This window comes from Schistosoma mansoni, chromosome 1 (assembly GCF_000237925.1).
Source record: "Schistosoma mansoni strain Puerto Rico chromosome 1, complete genome".
NCBI lineage: Eukaryota > Metazoa > Platyhelminthes > Trematoda > Strigeidida > Schistosomatidae > Schistosoma > Schistosoma mansoni.
In genome coordinates, this window is record NC_031495.1 from 48,392,694 (window position 1) to 48,413,146 (window position 20,453).

Here is a 20,453-nt window from a genome sequence, read left to right on the forward strand (position 1 = left end):
GACTTATGTCAGTAATTTGACTAAGTGGATAGCAACAAGTCAACCATATCCTATCATTATCCATTATTTATGTAAAAGCGTTCTATTCATTTTAATGATAAAAGTGTCACAGTAAACTCAGAACTTTGTTCTCGGATTATTTGGTAACAAGTACAACTCCTTGACTTTCAAGAGATTCGTGAAATAAAGGGAAAACAGATACAATCATATCACAATTCACTGTACTCACTATCTGGTTATTTTTGATAGTATATTGAAGTTGAGATAAATAAGCATTTACGATGATTCACACAAACAAAAATTCAAACGGATATAAGCTGTGGAACAAATCTGCATAAAATCTACGCATCCGATCCAATACTTAGTATTAAAATAATATTTCGCTTTATACATAGTAAGAAGCAATTATTTACTTTGACATGATGTAAGACGAAGTTAGGTTAGATGGAAAAGAGGTGAGGGAAATATTGTACTGCTTCATTAAATGACTGACCAGTGATCCAAGTTATTTCCTTCAGTGTACACTATCTTAGTGGAGTCCCGACAGCGAAGGGAACCACTGACAGGAGACTGCAAATCGTTTCATATATACATAAATGATCACTCCACATAAAAGGAGCATAATTAGAAATAAACCACAATACTCTCGAACTTACTTGCAACATACTGTCTGACCACCGAAGTCCCTGGTGGTTGACAGATAACACCTTAACCATAAAAAGTAAACAATGTTACAACAAAGTATCGAACACAACATTAAAGAGAAATAAACATGAATTACTTTAGAGTCACCAAGATTTGCAATGTATAGTGTGTTATTGACCAATAGGATTGTTGCTGCTGTACTACCATCTCTCCAGTGAGGGCGCCTGGAAAAATAGAAAGGGGCGCAAAAAAGGTGAATGAAACATAATGGTTGGATTCCTACTGCTGACAAGCCTCTCTCAAAAACTCCTCATCTGTTTTCTTATAAGAGTCGTATAACACACGCTTAATATCCTTTTCTACCTGTTGCATTCCACCTGTTCAGGAGGGAAAAAGAATAATGGTTAATGACTGACATTTTCAAGTAGAGTAATAAATAAAATGAAACCTTAAATATAATGTAAAGGTGATACATTTAAAGACTTGGATTTATTTTCATTAAATGATTGCAAAAATCACTTTAAAAACAATCTATTACAACTGAAAATATAATTTATTGTGTACATAGCTCTCATTCAATTAATTCAACATCTACATATTGTGAACTGTGGTTATATTTTAGTCCACAAAATCCAGAAGAAGAACGTTTGAATATGTAGGGACTATCATTTCCAGATAAACTTCAATTCTCATATATTTGGTTAAATTCGGTTGGAAGTGATCCATATAATTAAATTATAAAAAAGTGAAAGTTTTAATTCCGCTAAATCTAGGTTTAGCACTCAATGTACTAAACTTCAAACTATCTCAGTCGATAGAGATTAACAACCTCATCAACTGATTTACCATCATGCCCTTAATACCCTGCGCCTAACCTCACTATTACTTACCCGGTGATCCCAGCAGATGCTAGCAATATTTCTGTGTAATATATCTGTGATCAGATACTAGTAACTTACGAGTATCTTCTACTCTTTATGGCCACGTTTCGCAGCCATAAAGCAGAACAGAACGAACTGCTGCGCAGTATACTCGTCCCTTAATTGATAGACGGATATCTCGTCTTCACGATAGGTGATGTAAGTTGGCAGAAACCAAATGAGCTTTCTGAATCCGTGCAGATATTTCCCCAGATACCAACCCATTAGGGCTGATCAGACTTCCAAGACAAGTGAAGTTGTAGACGCGTTCGACTACTTCACTTCCTACTCTTAGTTCAAGTGTCGACGCAAACCAGTCCTGAAGCAACAACTTGCATTTAGAGGACGAGAAACACACTTGAAACATCCTTGCATTGTTGCTCGGTGTTACCAAAAGACTCATCCTCACCAAACATGACTATATCATCTGCGTATTATAGGTCAATAAGTCGACCTCCTGGAAAGAGGTCAATTCCTGAAAATTCAGTCAGCGAGAGCGTTATTTCCAGTAGTAGACCGATGATGAAATGGAGATAATGGACAGACTTGCCAGACACCACTTGAGGTTGCGAAATCAGATGACAGTTCGCCATAAACTCTCGCTAGACTGGTAGTGTTCCAGTAAAGAGCCTTCACAAGGTTTATGTAGTTCTGAGGTACACCTTTCGGGGTGTGGCCCCCTAATGAAACCACCTGCTTCAGTTCGGGCATCTGGGCAGTATCACAGCCCTCACACAAATCGAATGAGATTTGTGCGGCGCATATGTATTCGGTCCCCCTTTGTACCAATATTTATGTGTTCAAATAAATAAATAAATAAATAAACACCTTTCAATGACAGACACTGACATTCAATCTCTCGGTCTACATAGTCAAATGCTGTTTTTAAGTCAATAAAAACTACCATTGTCGGACGGTGATAAGCATGCCTGTGTTTTAAAACCTGACGAATGGTGAATATGTGGTCGATGCTGCCACGATCTGGTGTGAAGCTAGCCTAATTTTCTCGTGTTTACAGTTCACAAGTCTTTGAAAGGCACCCGATAATTATTGAGGTTAGTGTTTTAGACACTATGTCAGTCAAACTAGTCCCTCTATGGTTATTACAGGATGATTTTGACCCCTTCTTATATATTGGGACAATCAGTGATTGCGACCAACCAGATGGGATCGGGTTCAGTTCCCGAATTTTAACTAAAATATAAGTCATCCCAATCGCTAAACCTGAACCACCAAAACTTAAAGACCTCTGAATTTAATCTATCTGGACCATATCCCCTTCCTCGTCCCAGATTAGCTATAGCCTTTTGAACTACAATTAAAGTCGGGGGTCTACTTCAGTGTTCCATTCATAGTGTTTTGAAATGGTGAATAACTGTAACGTAGCTGAAGGCCAGCTGAACTGCTCCTTAGTGTTCCGCTCATAGTTATAAACGTCTAGATTGAGAACAGATAAGAGTGTCATCTTTTTCAGCGATCGTCTCAATTACACTAGACTTCTTAATTCCGAACTCTTTTATTAGTCTGAAAAGCAGTCTAGCGTTACCTACAGCCGCTGCCTTTTCCATTTTCTTGCTTTTGTTGCCCACCACCGCTCACAATCATTCGGTAGACTTTTGGCTAACCTAGATCTTATTTGTTCTCGCTCGTCATCGTGTTAGAAATCTGATGGAATAAGTTTATGAGAGTCTATAAATGCAATAGATGTCGCAGGAGTCCACCGGTTTTTCGTAACCCTATGGTTAAAATCATTAACAGACGTTGCTGCTGTTTCCAGACGTTCGTATACCTTTCCAAGCAACATCTGGGTCAGCCTCGTTTTCAAAATTGCTTAAGCATAAATTCAGTTGTTTCTGGAGTTCAACTCTAATGAGTCATCTTAATGTGGCATTTCTGCGTCCATTGAGGTGGAGGCGAATGTATGATCATCCTAGAGCAGGTCAGTCAGTCAGTCAGTCACAACGTAGCACTTCGTACGTACGTACATCAGTTCAAGTTGCCATACCACATTGGCACAGAGATGCAGTTGTCAATTCAAATCCCATAGTGGTAGAGGTAGTAAGATTATAAGCAGTAATCGGAAAGATTAGGGTTTGAAGATGTTATTCAAGGAGTATAACCCAGTGAAATAAATTTGGGAAGAGAAAAAGGATAGGGACATGAAGAATTCAGAAGATTAGAATTTGGCAGAACACAAAGAGTGGATGCACCTTCGCCATTGCAAATGATTTTGAGCCGTGTCATTTAAGGTCTCTAACCATCGATTGCTATCATCTCGCGAATTCCAACCAGGTAGTCTACACCTACCAACATGGTTCAGTCCACTTGTCAGTGACTTCATGGATTTGTGCCATGTTTGGGTCTGCCCGCCCCTAGCTTTCTTCTGACCCACTCCTACACCATAAAGCATCGCTCATCGGGGCAGTCGGTGGTTGGACATACGTAACACATGACAGCCATAAGCTCTAACTCGACCAGTTGTGTTCGAGTAGAGAGCCTTTATGAGGTTGATGTACTTCTTTGGTATTCCTTTCAGTGACAAACACTGCCATAGAACCTCACGATCAACGGAGTCAAATGCCGCCTTAAGTTCGGGAAATACGACTATGTTGGGACGTTTGAATGTGTGTCTATGTTCTAGAACCTGATGTAGAGTGAATATCTGGTCTATACAACCACATCCAGGTCGAATACCACCCTGGTTTCCTCTAGTCTACTCTTCACGAGCTTTGGTTAGGCGTCCAAGTATTATTGAAGCTAATCTTTTAGACACTATATTAGTCAAACTGATTCCTCTGTGATTGTCACAAGAGGACTTTTGTCCTTTCTTAGAGATTGGCACAATCAGTGACTGGAACCAGTCAGATGGAATTACGTCCAGTTCCCAGATTCTACCTAAGACATCAGTCAATCTCGCTGCTAATACTGAACCGCCGTCCTTAAAAATCTCAGGGGTAAACATGTCGGGGCCTGCTGCTCTCCCACGCTTCCGATTTCCCATTTTTTTCGACTTCGTAAAGAGTTGGTGGACTTACATCAACTTGCCATTCAGGTCGACTGGGGATCGTGGGAAACCGAAATGTGGCTGAAGGCCAGTTGAACTAATCCCTAAAGTGTTCTGCCCGTCGATTTAATCTTTTGGATTGAGATTGAATAATATATTCATCTTTTTCCGAGATAGTTTCGCTAACAGTTGGGTTCCTAATACCGGTTTCCTTAACACGTCTGAACAGTTGTTTGCTGTTACCTAATGCTACCCACCACTGTTCGCGACCATTGTATGGGCTTCTACTAGAGCATGATCAGAGTCTAAACATGTATTCCAGAATAAGTGGCAGTCTAACGATGACTGATGGCAACACGGTCTATTTAAGTCCATCGTTCGTTTGGTGCAGGGGGTCGCCATTTTAGACTCCAAAGCCCTCTGATTTTAATGTGCAAGCAAGAAGTGTCAAGAACTTGAAAACAACAGCCAATTCTATGACTGCTGCAAAATCCAAAGGCACGAGAAGGAAAGTAGATAGTCTTTCAGGGCAGAATTACCAGACCGTACGCAAAAGAAACAATGATGTAATTGTCTAGGCAAAAACATCGCCCAAGAACTGATTTTGTTGATAAATGTATGGTTCATATGCAATCCAATCACAACAACCAAATACGTTACAAGGGCCTAGGTGAGTCAAATACGTTACAAGGGCCTAGGTGAGTCCGCTCCAATTTCGACTGTTAATCCTAATATTTATTTATTTATTTATTTACATATATATATATATATATATATATATATATATATATATATATATTGGTACAAGAGGGCACCAGATACATATGTGCCACACAAAATAATGAGAATGGGAGGAGAAAGGGGGAAGATGCGTATACATAAGGAAGAAAAAAGGATAAAAAAAAGAAGAGTAATGATAGGGGAACTGAAATGTACAACCAGAAGAATTCTTTCATTTAAGAAAGTTACAGCCACCTTTTATGAAGAAAGTAAAAGAAGGTTACAGCAGAATTGCCACTGGTTTCTACTCTGAGCCATATCTGATAACGTCTCTAGCCACTGTGTTGCACTATCTCACGGACCCCAGCCAGGGAGTCGTGAAGGTCTAACAGAAGCTAGCCCTTTGCAGCTTTCTTTCATACCACGACACTATGTCATACACTGACCTCCTCTCCGCTTTTCCAACCAGTCCCAGAGTCGGCAAATAATGCACGATGTGGAAGCCTCTGGGACGACATTCGTAGAACATGTCCAAGCCACAGAAGTCGGTGTTTCAAGATGATGACACCAATTGAACTATCGTCTCTGCGCCCGAACACACGATGCCGAACCTCTGCATTACTAACATGGTGTTGCCACTGGATGTCAGCAATCCAGGGAAGTCCTACTCACTGCCTTCTCGTGGCGGGGGTGTTGTTCACGAAAGTGAGAGGACGAAAAGCGAATGTCCGGCGCTTTAACCGGGTTGGTGGACATGGAGGGTCCACCTAGGGGAGTTGGAAAACCCTGATTCCAAACCAATGGTGCACATGGGCTCCAGTATCCTGAGGGAACAAATGGCGTACGAATCAACCGTTGATCACCGGCTACTATGGGACTGCATCTCCTCACGATGCTCCACTGCCTTGTGGATCAGACATTCAGGTCAAAGGCTCCGGGTGTGGCCCCCTAAGAAAACCACCTGCTTCAGTCTGGGCACCTGGGCAGTATCATAGCCCTCACACAAATCGAATGAGATTTGTGAGGCGCATATTTATCTGGTGCTTCCTTGTACCAATATTTATGTGTTTAAATAAATAAATAATAAAATAATCCTTCGAAGACAACAATAACCGAACACAGAGAGTCGTCTAACATCCTCAACTCGGAGAGGCCAGGTTTCACAAGCATGGAGCAAAACTGCTCTCACCGACGCATTGTAGATCCGACCTTTTACAGCCAGACTAACATCACGAAGGCGCCAAAGATGGCCCAGATTGGCATAAACTGCTCTGGCTTTCATTAAACGTGCATCGATCTCATCACTCACGCCACCACCAGCACTTATGTAGCTACCTAGATACACGAACTTCTCAACTACTTCAATCTGCTCACCATCCAGGGTGAGTGCAGGATTAGAATTTTGCCAGTCTTGTAGGAGTACTTTGCACTTGGAGGGTACAAAGCACATACCGTACTTGCGGACACTGATCGACAACCGATTAAGTGCGGATTGCATGCCTTGGGCATTATCGCACAGTAAGACAATATCATCCACATACTCAAGGTCGAGAAGTCTTTCTCCAGACAGTAGATCCACACCGCCATTACTTACATCCATCAGAGCTGTTTCCAGAATGTCATCGATAGCAAAGTTGAAGAGGAATGGTGAGATTGGGCAACCCTGTCTAACCCCACTGCTCGAATGGAACAAGGGAGAAAGGTGGTTGTATGCCCTCACTCTGCCTGAGGTGTTTGTATACAGGGCCTTTAAGATGTTAATAAACTTCTCAGGCACACTCTTCTTCAATAGACAATCCCAGCGAACAGTCCTGTTCAACGAATCGAAGGCAGCCCTGATATCAAGAAACACTACGATTTCGGTGTTCTAACATTTGACGGAGGGTGAAGATATGATCAATGCATCCTCGACCAGAACGAAAACCAGCCTGCTCCTCGCGAGTCAATCGTTCTCGGGTTTTAAACAGCCTACGAAGAATGACAGAAGCCAATAGTTTGGACGCAATCGAAAGTAGACTTATCCCCCGATAGTTATTGCAGGAACAACGTGAACCCCTTTTAAAGATAGGGACGACTATCGACTCATTCCATGATGTTGGAACACTTTCTTGCTCCCAAACCTTTGCAAACAACACAGTCAATTCCTTAGTCAGAAAGTCACCACCATCTTTAAAAAGAGCCGGAGGCAAGTCATCTGGGCCCGGTGATTTGTAACGTTTTGGGAGTTGGAGTTCCTTGCGGACTTCCGCCTCGTTTGGTGGATCGGCCGTCACCGGCCATGTGGGGCAGGACAAACTGGTCGATGTTGCCGGAGCAGCAGGCCAATTGAACTGCCCTTCAAAAAATTCCCCCCATCGTCCAAGACGTCGACAGATGTTAGTAATTGGCATCCCGTCGTTTTTACAGATCGTTTCACTCACATCAGACTTCTTGCTGCCAGTGGCTCGGATGAGTTGGAAGAGCTTCCGGCAGTTACCAGATGCAGCTGCTGCTTCCATCTCAGTAGCACGCTCCGACCACCAGGCTTCTCGGTCCTTACGCAAGCTTTGCCCAATTTCATTGCGTAACAGCCTTCGTTTGTAGTCATACTCACTGTCACCCGGAGTAGACCGACGGGCTTCCATCAGTTGTAAGGAGCCAGAAGAAACCCAGTGCTTGTAAGCGGGACGCTTCGCGAAGCTACAAGCGGCTTTACTCGCCATTTTCATGGCGTCGTGAAGATGCAACCAATGCTCATCTATACTTTTCGGTGGGATGGTAGCTAGTCTAGAAACTAGCTCAGCTCGATACTTACTTGCAACAGAAGTTGCAGCCAGTTTACTAACATCGATCCGTTGATGGCGGTCATTTCTTCGGCCACTGAAAAGTAAGGTAAGATTGGCGAAGACCAGGGCATGATCAGACTCCAGATAGGTACTCCAAAAGGAGCGGCAGTTTTGTACACAACCACGTCAGTGGTAGCTGATCGCGATGTGATCAATCTGAGTCCAGGCTTGAGATGCAGAGGGAGGACGCCAGGTGGCACACCGGCGATGACTGTGCCGGAAGTTAATGCTAGCCAAAAACAGGTTGTAGTCTGTGCACAGTTGCAGCAAACGGTCCCCTTTATCTGTCCTGCGACCAACAAGTCCCCATCGGCCGCCTAAACGACTCTCTTCTGTGTCTAGACGCCCGACCTGTGCACTCAAGTCTCCGGCTAATACTACAATACCTGTCGAACGCGCTTTCTGGAGAAGAACAGTTAACTGGTGGTAGAACTCATCCTTGATTGCATCCGGACTGCAATCTGTCGGGGCATAGGCGGAGATGACGAAAAGACACCGTTTCTCACGCCGGTTTCTTCTCAATTTGATGCAACTTTCTAATCTAACAGTACATAACCGACTGTTAACGGGGATCCAATTGATTAGTGCTGCCTCAGCTCTAGCGCTTAGTGTAACACCAACGCCTGCAAGACCAGACGAGGATGCCACAGGGTCCCCGGATAAGCGCACGTGAAACAAGCTTTTCGAGGCGACAGATGGAGAGCGAATTTGTAGTACTTCGCTAGAATCTTGAATACGGGTCTCGGATAGACAACAGACGTCAACATTAAGACTTTCTAAAGACATAGACAGTCCTATTTGTTGTCCGATCTGCATAAGTGTGCGAACGTTGAAGGAAGCCAGCTTGAACGGCGTACGTGGTTTCAGAAAGACTACTTCAGTATTCGTATTCGGTGGAAGCATTCACTTTCAACCAGAGAGCGACTAGAGATCGTTTAGATAGAACAGAGTTTCCACCATGGGCGAGCTGCTGCATAAGTTGAAAAGTAAGCGTACACAAATTGGGGATAAAAGGGAGTGAATAAGCGATATCGTAGATAATAATAATAATAATAATAATAGTAATAACAATAATAATAATAACAATGACTAATAATAATAATAATAATAATAATAATAATGCAAATTGTCTGGCATGTAGTAAGTGCGTAAATAGGATTGTCAGTACAAGTCATCATTTCATTTATTTGTGTGAGGGCTGAGATACTGGCCGGGTCAATCAAATCAGCTACAACGTAGGACCAGGCACATATATGCATCGGTCCAAGTTGACATACCTCGTTAGCACAACAAGATCAACACCGGATTCATAGTAGTTAATTTAGTGTTGGTAGTAGTATATAAATTATAGGTTGTATATAAGGATATAGTACAGGAAGGAAGAGAGATATGAAGCAATTTTAGTCTCAAGGTTTAAGGGAAGATAAAGAGTGTATACACCTACGCCATTGTGATCGATTCTGAGCCATGTCACACAGAGTCTCCAACCATTGGTTACGATAGTCACGCGGACCCCAACCAGGTAGTCTGCATCTGCCAACATGGCTCAGACTAGAAGTTAGTGACTTCAAGCACTGATGCCATGTTTTGGTTTGGCCGCCCCTAACTCTCTTCCAACCGTCCCCAATACTAGTCATCATAGCGCGTCGTGGTAATCGGTGTTCAGGCATACGTAACACATGGCCCAACCATCTCAGTCGATGAAGATTCATCACCTCATCAACTGATTTACCATCGTTCCCTAATACCCTGCGTCTAACCTCACTATTACTTACCCGGTGATCCCAGCAGATGCGAGCAATATTTCTAAGGCATCTGTGGTCAAATACTAGTAACCTGCGAGTATCTTCTACTCTTAATGGCCATGTTTCACAGCCGTAAAGTAGAACAGAACGAACTGATGCGCAGTATACTCGTCCCTTAATTGATAGACGGATATCTCGTCTACGCCATAGGTGACGTAAGTTGGCAAAAGCCAAACGAGCTTTTTGAATCCGTGCAGAGATTTCGTCAGACACCAACCCATTAGGGCTGATTAGACTTCCAAGATAAGTGAAGTTGTCGACGCGTTCGACTACTTCACTCCCTATCCTTAGTTCGGGTGTTGACGCAGGCCAGTCCTGGAGTAACAATTTACATTTGGATGGGGAGAAACGCATCCCAAACATCCTGGCATTATTACTGAGTTCCAACAGAAGACTCTGCATTTTGCCAGCGTCTTCACCAAACAGGACTATGTCATCTGCGTATTCTAAGTCGCTTAGTGGTCCCCCTGGTAGGAGATCAATTCCTGTAGATTCAGTCGAAGAGTGTTATTTGCAGCAACAGGTCTATAATGAAGTTAAACAAAAACGGGGATAGTGGACAACCTTGACGGACACCACTTGAGGTTGTAAAATCATATGACAGTTCGCCATAAGCTCTTACTCGACTAATAGTGTTCGAGTAAAGAGCCTTCAAAAGGTTTATGTACTTCTCAGGTACACCTTTCAATGACAGACACTGCCACAGAACCTCTCGGTCTATAGAGTCAAATGCTGCTTTCAAGTCAAGAAAAACTATCATTGTCGGACGCCGATAAGCGTGTCTGTGCTCTAAAACTTGACGAATGGTGAATATGTGGTCGATACAGCCACGACCAGGTCTGAAGCCAGCCTGATTTTCTCGTGTTTGCAGTTCACGAGTCTTAGTTAGGCGCCCGATAATTATTGAGGCTAGTATTTTAGATGCTATGTTAGTCAGACTAATCCCTCTATGGTTATCGCAGGATGATTTGGACCCCTTTTTATATATTGGGACAATCAGTGATTGTGACCAGTCAGATGGGATTACATCCGTCTCCCAGATTTTAGCCAGAATATTAGTCAACCTAATCGCTAAAATTGGACCACCATATTTAAAGACCTCTGGAGCCAATCCATCTGGACCAGCTGCTCTTCCTCGTTTCAGATTACTTATAGCCTTTTGAACTTCAAGTAGGGTCGGGGGGCCTACCTCAATGTTCCATTCAGGTTTTCTGGGAATAGTGGGTAGTTGTGCAGTAGCTGAAGGCCAGTTAAACTGCTCCTTAAAGTGTTCCGCCCATCGTTCTAAACGTTTAGGTTGAGAGCAGATAAGGGTTCCGTCTTTTTCGGAGATTGTCTCACTTACACTTGACTTCTTAATTCCGGTTTCTTTTATTAGTCTGAATAGTTGCCTGGTGTTGCCTACAGCCGCTGCCTTTTCCATCTCTTTTGCTTTCGTTGCCCACCACTGCTCACGATCGTTCCTTAGACTTTTAGTTAACCTAGATCTAATTTGTTTACGCTCTTCGTCGTGTTCAGAGCCTGATGGGATGAGTTTACGCGAATCCATCAGTGAAATAGACTTAGAGGAAATCCACTGGTTTTTTGGAGCCCTATGGTTTAAATGACTAATAGATGTTACTGCTGTTTCCACAGCTGTTCGTATGTCTTTCCAAGCAGCATCTGGGTCAGTCTCGTTTACAGAACTGCCTAGATGTGAACTCAGTTGTTTCTGGAATTCGCATTTGGCTTTCTCGTCCTCCAGTTCAATCCTAATGGGTCTTCTTAGTGTAATTTTCCTGCGTCCATTGAGGCGCAGACAAATGCGCGCTCGTATTAAAGCGTGATCAGAGTCTAAACAAGTATTCCAATACGAGCGACAATCTTCTATTGAGCCTCTCCAACGATGACTGATGACAATATGGTCTATTTGAGTCCATCGTTGGTTTGGTGCAGGTGGTCGCCATGTTAGACGATGTCTCTCCTTATGCTTAAAATTAGTGCTTGCTAAAAATAAACGATTGTCTGAGCATAGTTGCAACAGACGATCACCATTATCGGTTCGTTGAGCCGGAATACTAAAACACCCACCTAAATGTCTTTCTGTTTGATTTAAGCTGCCTACCTGGGCATTAAAGTCACCCGCTACGACTACTATGTCTGAGCGCTTAGCTTTCTGAAGAAGCTCAGAGAGTTTTCTGTAAAAGTCATCTTTTACTTCATCATGGCTGCAGTCAGTGGGAGCGTAGGCAGAAACGACGAAAAGGCAACGACGTGTGTCCCTATCCTTCCGAGTTCTTACGGAGCCATTTAGCCGGACAGCACACAGGCGACTGTTAACGGGGATCCATTCTAGTAGTGCCTGTTCTGCCCTTGTACTTAGTGCTATGCCTACACCTGCAAGTCCGCGAGAACTAGCCAACGGGTCGCCAGATACACGGAGGGTGTATTTCGTCGGCTGTCCATTTTGGCGAGGTGAGGTCAAGTGAATGACCACACTGGGATCCTGTATGCGTGTTTCGGAGACACAGCATACATCAATGGTACGAGATTCTAGAGTTTTAGCTAAGGAGGCCTGTTGACCGATTTGGCATAGGGTACGTACGTTGAAGGCTCCAATGTGTAGTTTGGAGCGAGGTTTTAGTAGACCTGGGACAGCGTTTCGCGCACTAGAATCGTTGGCCATGGTGACACTTGAGGAGGAAACCGGAACAGGAAGTTTAGTGTTGAAAGTCAAGGTAGAAGGAATAGTAGGAAGTGAAGAAGGAGATTGATTATGAATACAGTGGTCTTGAGTGTTGTTAGAGGTATGAGGGCAGTTATCACTTCCCGGTTGCCCACACCGTGGAAGGATTCTTCTAGAGGTACCTGAAAAGGAAATTGGGTTAGAAGTGGTCTTAATGACCTGAGAGCGTGACCGCAGTGCCCAAGGGACAATTGCTTGAGGTCGGTCACACACGACCTTTTTGTGGGTAGTTTTTGTGTTAGCTCCGTTCTTCAAAAAAACCTTACCGCCGGAGACGGATATCCGTGGGATAAGGCGAGGTGTGCATTTTTAGGGTCGACCTTTTCTAACCCCACCCCTCCTTGTGGGAAGGCAGCATCGCTGTCATGCTGGTTGTCTGAAGGAAACACCTTACTGCTGTCACACCTCTGTACAGTCAGCAGTACGACTTCGCCTTCGGACCTTGGGTTTGCTGCTTTTAGTCTCACCGCTCTTCAACCGACCTGTCTGGCATGGTAGGACCTCGAGGAACGATTGTTCCAGCCAGCATAGCTCGATTGCTTCATCACGATAGGCAAGCCCGACCACCACGTCAAGGTAGCAGCAACGATCGGGAGCAGCAACGATCGGGTGCCGGGTGCCATAACCGAAATAGGTGGTTTCCTTAGGGGGCAACACCCGGAACCTTTGACCTAAAGGTCTAACCCACAAAGGAGTGGAGCATCGTGAGGAGATGCAGTCCCATGGTAGCCGGTGACCAACAATTGATTCATACGCCATTTATTCCCTCAGGATGCTGGAGCCCATGTGCACCATTGGTTTGGAATTAGGGCTTTCCAACTCCCCTAGGTGTACACTCTGTAGTATCGGTTGTTATGTTAAGCCCATATACTTTATTCTATCTTCTGGCCAAGCTAATTCACCTATACATTATGGGTCATACTTTGATCTTGTTCATAATTTGCTTATTAACCTTGACTATATTTTTATATGAGCGTATATGTGTACCCTTCGTATTCTATTCATCATATGTCTGTCATTCATTTTTGTCTGATTATAAATATTGAGTAATGCTTGCTCATAGCGAGTTGGCTTCCCAGCAATCTCTACTATGCATCATCTTTGTTTCGCTCGCTTACGTTTGCTCATGTGCTTACAACTTTCTGGTCTGCATCATTCATCAATAAAAATGTAGTTGCTGCTTCCTTTTGCCTTCTGATTTTATACACCGTTAGGATTGGTATAATAACGGTTATCGAAGTGAACTATTATTGAAGCACGGCACTACAACTCCACATCCACCAACCCGGTTAAAGCGTCGGATATTCGCTTTTCGTCCTCTCACTTTCGTGAACAACACCTCCGCCACGAGAAGGCAGTGAGTAGGACTTCCCTGGCAGAGGCTATATACGCGTGACCATGTGAGAGCATTTCGAGAGGGAGAGCGGATTCTCCCCACTCTCGGCCATACCAGGGCATTCGGGGGCCAATCCTAATACTAATGAGTACATTCTAGGTCACAAATTATACACCCAATACGAAGCCGGACAGACATATGATGCACCTAGGGAGAAAACGGACAACAGTTTACGGGAACCTGGATTCTCATTCAAGATTTAGCGGTTGTGGTATTAGTACTGATTGATGGTTTTTTTGTACTTGATTGAGCGACGATTACGAATTCAAAATAAAATTCGTTTACTTTTGCTCATCTAGTTTTACCTGCCTTAAACTGCACTATCTCCGGAATTCTTAATGCGATGTTTTATGGTGTAGGAGTGGGTCAGAAGAAAGCTAGGGGCGGGCAGACCCAAACATGGCACAAATCCATGAAGTCACTGACAAGTGGACTGAACCATGTTGGTAGGTGTAGACTACCTGGTTGGAATTCGCGAGATGATAGCAATCGATGGTTAGAGACCTTAAATGACACGGCTCAAAATCATTTGCAATGGCGAAGGTGCATCCACTCTTTGTGTTCTGCCAAATTCTAATCTTCTGAATTCTTCATGTCCCTATCCTTTTTCTCTTCCCAAATTTATTTCACTGGGTTATACTCCTTGAATAACATCTTCAAACCCTAATCTTTCCGATTACTGCTTATAATCTTACTACCTCTACCACTATGGGATTTGAATTGACAACTGCATCTCTGTGCCAATGTGGTATGGCAACTTGAACTGATGTACGTACGTACGAAGTGCTACGTTGTGACTGACTGACTGACTGCACTGGTTCGGATACTTCTGATTATCATAGATAGTTCCCATCCCCAATGCCCTGGTACGGTCGAGAGTGGGGAGAGTCCGCTCTCCCTCTCCAAATGCTCTCACATGGCCACGCGAATATATAGCCTCTGCCAGGGAAGTCCTACTTACTGCCTTCTCGTGGCGGGGGTGTTGTTTACGAAAGTGAGAGGACGAAAAGCGAATATCCGACGCTTTAACCGGGTTGGTGGATGTGGAGTGTACACCTAAGGGAGTTGGAAAACCCTGATTCCAAACCAATGGTGCACATGGGCTCCAGCATCCTGAGGGAATAAATGGCGTATGAATCAATTGTTGGTCACCGATTATAATGGGACTGCATCTTCTTACGATGCTCCACTGCCTTGTGGATCAGACCTTTAGGTCAAAGGCTCCAGGTGTTGCCCCCTAAGAAAACCACTTATTTCGGTTATGGCACCCGGCCAGTATCACAGCCCTCACACAAATCAAATGAGATTTGTGTGGCGCATATATATCTGGTACCCATTTGTAACAATACTTGTGTTGAAATAAAATAATCATGGACAGTAATACTAAAAGCGTACACATATACTCAGAATCTCTATCATGAGTAACTTTTTCGACAGAAGTACATTTGGTTGAAGTACAGAAGACAAAGATTTACATTAGGAAAGCCACGATCCTGAAACTAAACAGGATAATGCCTCGTCTTCAGGTTTTCTAAGCATTTATGTATGGTAAAGGTAAACGGAACAAATCCTCCACATGCCGCAGGGAGTCTCAGTCTACCATTTTACCTGAAAATCCCGATTTCTAGATTCCCCCCCAATCTTGATATCGGTCTTCGACCACTAGATATTCTGACGGATTATTGTTTCAGGAGAACCATTACAACCACAAACCAACCCTGCCGAAAAGACCATAGGATAATATTATGACAACTGTTTCTTATATAGTGAACGACTACCCCAACTTAACAATAAAAAGGTAACCCTTTATAAGAGTTCCCTTTTTGCGTAACAATATTACAATCCGTAGTATTACGAAACTAATCAACAATTACAGCCCTTATCTTAATTACTACTACCCCAAGCATTATTTGTTTTTAATGCAATTTCCATAGATTAGACCTAACAGTAAGGTCTTAATCGATTGGAGAATGGGTGACAAGCTAACTTCCTCCAATCGCCTATGGAATTTTCTCATATTTCTTTTTACTTATATTCTGTATATGAGCATAACATCTTATGATACGAAAAACTACTCATTTGACTAACGGTATTGTTTTGGAACTCTAATCATTGAGGGTTCCTCAGTCAGTTATACCGTCTCTAGTAGCAATCACCCGGTCACAATATATCATTGCATTCATCTGTAGATTGCAACTCGATTTACCAATTTTGGCAACCTGGATCCTACTTCTAACAAAAAACTATTTTCACAAGTTTTATTTAAACACATGATATATCTTAATTAATGGTTAAATGACTTTAATACCAAATAAACTAGTGAACAATCAAAAAATCACCTCGAGGAAATCGCGTTGCTATATGTTGATGTAAACGCTTGCAAGCAAAGTTAGCTGCCTTAGCTCCTCCATGTCCATCAAAAATAGCGAAATAGCACACTCTAGCTCTGAAAAATAACATTTAAAACCGAAGTCAATACGATTACATTTCATTGGAAACTCCTCGATACATTAGCTCTATTAAGTTATCGACCACAATATGAGAATCCTGCATTTCCGGTCTTTCACCTTTTCTGGCAACAACAGAACAAAGATATGGAATAAGTTCTTGAAATGAATAATTCAGTTTTTCTAGCAAACATACTAACAACAGATCCCGACTCATTCCAACTGGAGTCTCCTCCCAATATTTCAGGTTTCTCTTGGAAATTAATTATTATATGACTGTAGAATATGTACTTACGTAGATCACTGTTTTCCACACTTGGTTCAGGGAGATCGTCAAACAGACTCATCTGACCAACAACCGCTGAACTGTCCAAGGTTGAAATGTAAACGCATGTAATTCAATATCCAAATTGTTCAAATGGTCAAAATGGTTGTGGATGTAAAAGAAGGAGCTAATGCTTAAGGAGCTCCTATGCCTGGTAGAAGTTGGTTACCGATACTTTGAGGTGGGAACCTATGTATATTTAACAAGAAAAAAAGAGGGAAATGCTGTCCTTAATGCTTAAGAATGTGCCAAGTTTTCTCCTTATGGACTCCTAGGAATTTGTCTAAACCCCCCACCAGTGGGTAGCAAGTTTATCACACCTATTATTTGTATTGGTGATGTTTCTTAGCCTTACGATACTTTGAGGAAGCCTTTCCTTAAATATGGAAACCTAACCAACCGGAAAAGATTCGATCAGCTCATCCACTACATAAAGTTGCGACATGGCCAATCAACAAAAATATTACTGCGAATGCAAGAGGTCAGCGAACCTTTTTAGACAGTTCTTCCTTGATGAGCTTTCCCAAAAAGTTCTTGTATTGCTTCAAAATAATGGGATGGAAAACCGACTGCATCTGTGACCGAAATCCGGATATCACCAGAAACCCTAGAAGTGAGCTATGTTCTGCCAAAGAAAATCCTCGAACTGACCTAAATGAAATTGCACATCTTCATAACTCTGTCATTCGTTATCTCAACATTGATCATAATTTCAGACGCTAAAAAACCCTATAAAGAAGCAGGTCACAAAAAAGATCTGTTTCTAGACAATGAGAGACCGATAACCCTGATTGGTATTAGTGAAACAACACCCATGGAAAGTCTTTTAATAATTCCAGGAATCTGAAGTTTCTCCAACCTAAAACACTCCATCAGGACAAAGCTCTCGGGAACTACCTGTCCACAAGATATTGTTCGCGATCGGCAAGAGGCGAACAGAAACCCATTCACTAACAACGGTGAACGATATGTTTTTTAATATAGGTTTACGCAAACCCATAACTCCGCCTGTAGCTCCTCTGGGGGTTACTGCCGGTCCCAAGCCCGGGTAAAGGAGGAGGGTTGGGCATGGGGTTAGCGACCCCATCCCGTAGAAAATCAACTCGCTAAAAAAACGCTAACCAGAAAAAATCATTCAAACCATTCAAACTCTGCCCTGGGAGTAGAAGGAATGATTATGACGTCTCATGATGAAAGCCGAGTTCCTTCGGAAGTCATGAGGCTGATGCACCTTCTTACAACCAGAGTGACAATTTTTATAGGTACATGGAATGTCCGAACAATGTGGTAGACCGGAAGAGTCTTCCAAATTGCTGCAGAAATGAGAAAATACAACCTGGAGGTGCTTGGAATCGGCGAAACACATTGGACGCAGGTTGGACAACAATGACTGTCTTCAGGAGAACTTCTGTTATACTCCGGTCATGAAGAAGAAAATGCCCCACATACACAAGGAGTGGCATTGATGCTGTCCAGAAAAGCACAAAATGCACTTATTGGATGGGAATCTCATGGACCAAGGATCATCAAAGCCTCCTTCAAAACAAAGAGAGAGGGCATTACAATGAACGTCATCCAATGCTATGCGCCTACCAACGACTACAATGAAGACGCTAAAGACCAATTCTACGATAGGCTGCAGCCGATCTTCGAGAAGTGCCCAACCAAGGACCTGACCATTCTGATGGGAGATTTCAATGCCAAGGTTGGAAAGGACAACACTGGATACGAAGACGTCATGGGACAACATGGACTGGGAGAAAGGAACGAAAATGGTGAGGGATTTGCAAACCTATATGCCTTCAATAAACTGGTCATAGGTGGCACCATATTCCCACACGAAAACATACACAAAGCCACTTGGATTTCACCTGATCACACTACACAGAATCAAATCGACCATATCTGCATCAACAAAAGGTTCAGGAGGACGATGGAGGATGTGAGAACCAGAAGAGGAGCTGATATAGCATCCGATCATCATTTGCTGGTCGCCAAGATGAAACTAAAACTCAAGAAGCACTGGACAACGGCGCGGACAACATCACAAAAGTTTAATACGGCCTTTCTTCGAGATGCTGACAAACTCAACAAATTCAACATAGCCCTCAGCAACAGGTTCCAGGCCTTTCATGATCTACTCAATGGAGAGGGGACTACCATGGAGAGCAACTGGAAAGGTATCAAAGAGGCACTCGTTTCAACATGTCAAGAGGTTCTGGGCCAAAAGAAGCACCATCACAAGGAATGAATCACTGTTGGTACACTGGATAAAATTGAAGAAAGGAGGAACAAGAAGGCAGCAATCAATATCAGCCGAACCAGAGCGGAAAAAGCCAAGGCACAAGCCGAATACACAGAGGCAAACAAGCAAGTGAAGAGGAGCATCAGAACCGACAAACGTAAATATGTGGAAGATTTAGCAATGACAGCGGAAAAGGCTGCAAGAGAGGGAAACATGAGACAACTGTATGATACAACAAAGAAACTTGCTGGAAATTACCGTAAGCCAGAAAGACCAGTGAAAAGCAAGGAAGGCAAAGTAATCACCGACATTGAAGAACAACGAAACAGGTGGGTAGAACACTTCACAGAACTCTTGAATCGACCAGCTCCACTGAACCCACCCAACATCGAAGCAGCACCCACGGACCTCCCAATCGATGTTGGCCCACCAACAATTGAAGAGATCAGCATGGCCATTAGACAAATCAAGAGCGGCAAAGCAGCGGGACCAGACAACATCCCGGCAGAGGCACTGAAAGCAAATGTAACAGCAACTGCTAAGATACTCCACATCCTCTTCAGTAAGATTTGGGATGAAGAACAAGTACCAATAGACTGGAAAAAAGGACTTCTGATCAAGATACCAAAGAAAGGCGATCTCAGCAAGTGCGACAACTACAGGGGCATCACTCTTCTCTCAATACCAGGAAAAGTCTTCAACAGAGTATTGTTAAACAGGATGAAGGATTCCGTGGACGCCCAACTTCGAGATCAACAAGCTGGATTTCGTAAGGATAGATCGTGCACAGATCAAATCGCAACTCTACGTATCATTGTGGAACAATCAATCGAATGGAATTCACCACTCTACATCAACTTCATCGACTACGAGAAGGCATTTGATAGCGTGGACAGGACGACACTATGGAGGCTTCTTCGACACTACGGTGTGCCTGGGAAGATAGTCAATATCATACGGAACTCCTATGATGGACTAAACTGCCAAATCGTCCACGGAGGACAACTCACCGACTCGTTCGAAGTAAAGACCGGTGTTAGGCAAGGTTGCTTACTCTCACCCTTTCTCTTTCTCCTGGTGATCGACTGGATCATGAAGATGTCAACATCTGTAGGAAAGCACGGAACACAGTGGACAGGCAAGATGCAGCTTGACGATTTAGACTTCGCGGATGATCTGGCTCTTCCATCACAAACGCAACAACAAATTCAGGAGAAGACGACCAGTGTAGCAGCAGTAGGTCTCAACATACACTAAAGGAAAATCAAGGTTCTCCAATACAACACAACATGCACCAATCGAATTACATTTGACAGAGAAGCTTTGGAAGATGTGGAAACCTTTACATATCTGGGCAGCATCATTGATGAACACGGTGGATCAGATGCAGATGTGA

At 43.2% G+C, this 20,453-nt stretch overlaps 1 protein-coding gene across 1 annotated transcript in view; it reads right to left on the reverse strand.

The window, feature by feature from the left end:
- The window catches only part of Smp_147870 (putative protein phosphatase 2C), a gene marked incomplete at both ends in the record, with an annotated part of 28,533 nt that extends 11,699 nt beyond the window's left edge, over positions 1-16,834 (reverse strand). Inside the window, 6 exons of the mRNA XM_018794658.1 lie at positions 782-869; positions 929-1,022; positions 16,380-16,486; positions 16,526-16,646; positions 16,684-16,740; positions 16,783-16,834. Coding sequence (XP_018649048.1) covers positions 782-869; positions 929-1,022; positions 16,380-16,486; positions 16,526-16,646; positions 16,684-16,740; positions 16,783-16,834 — 519 coding nt within the window. The remainder of the gene's footprint in view (positions 1-781; positions 870-928; positions 1,023-16,379; positions 16,487-16,525; positions 16,647-16,683; positions 16,741-16,782) is intronic.
- Positions 16,835-20,453: the final 3,619 nt, after the last annotated feature.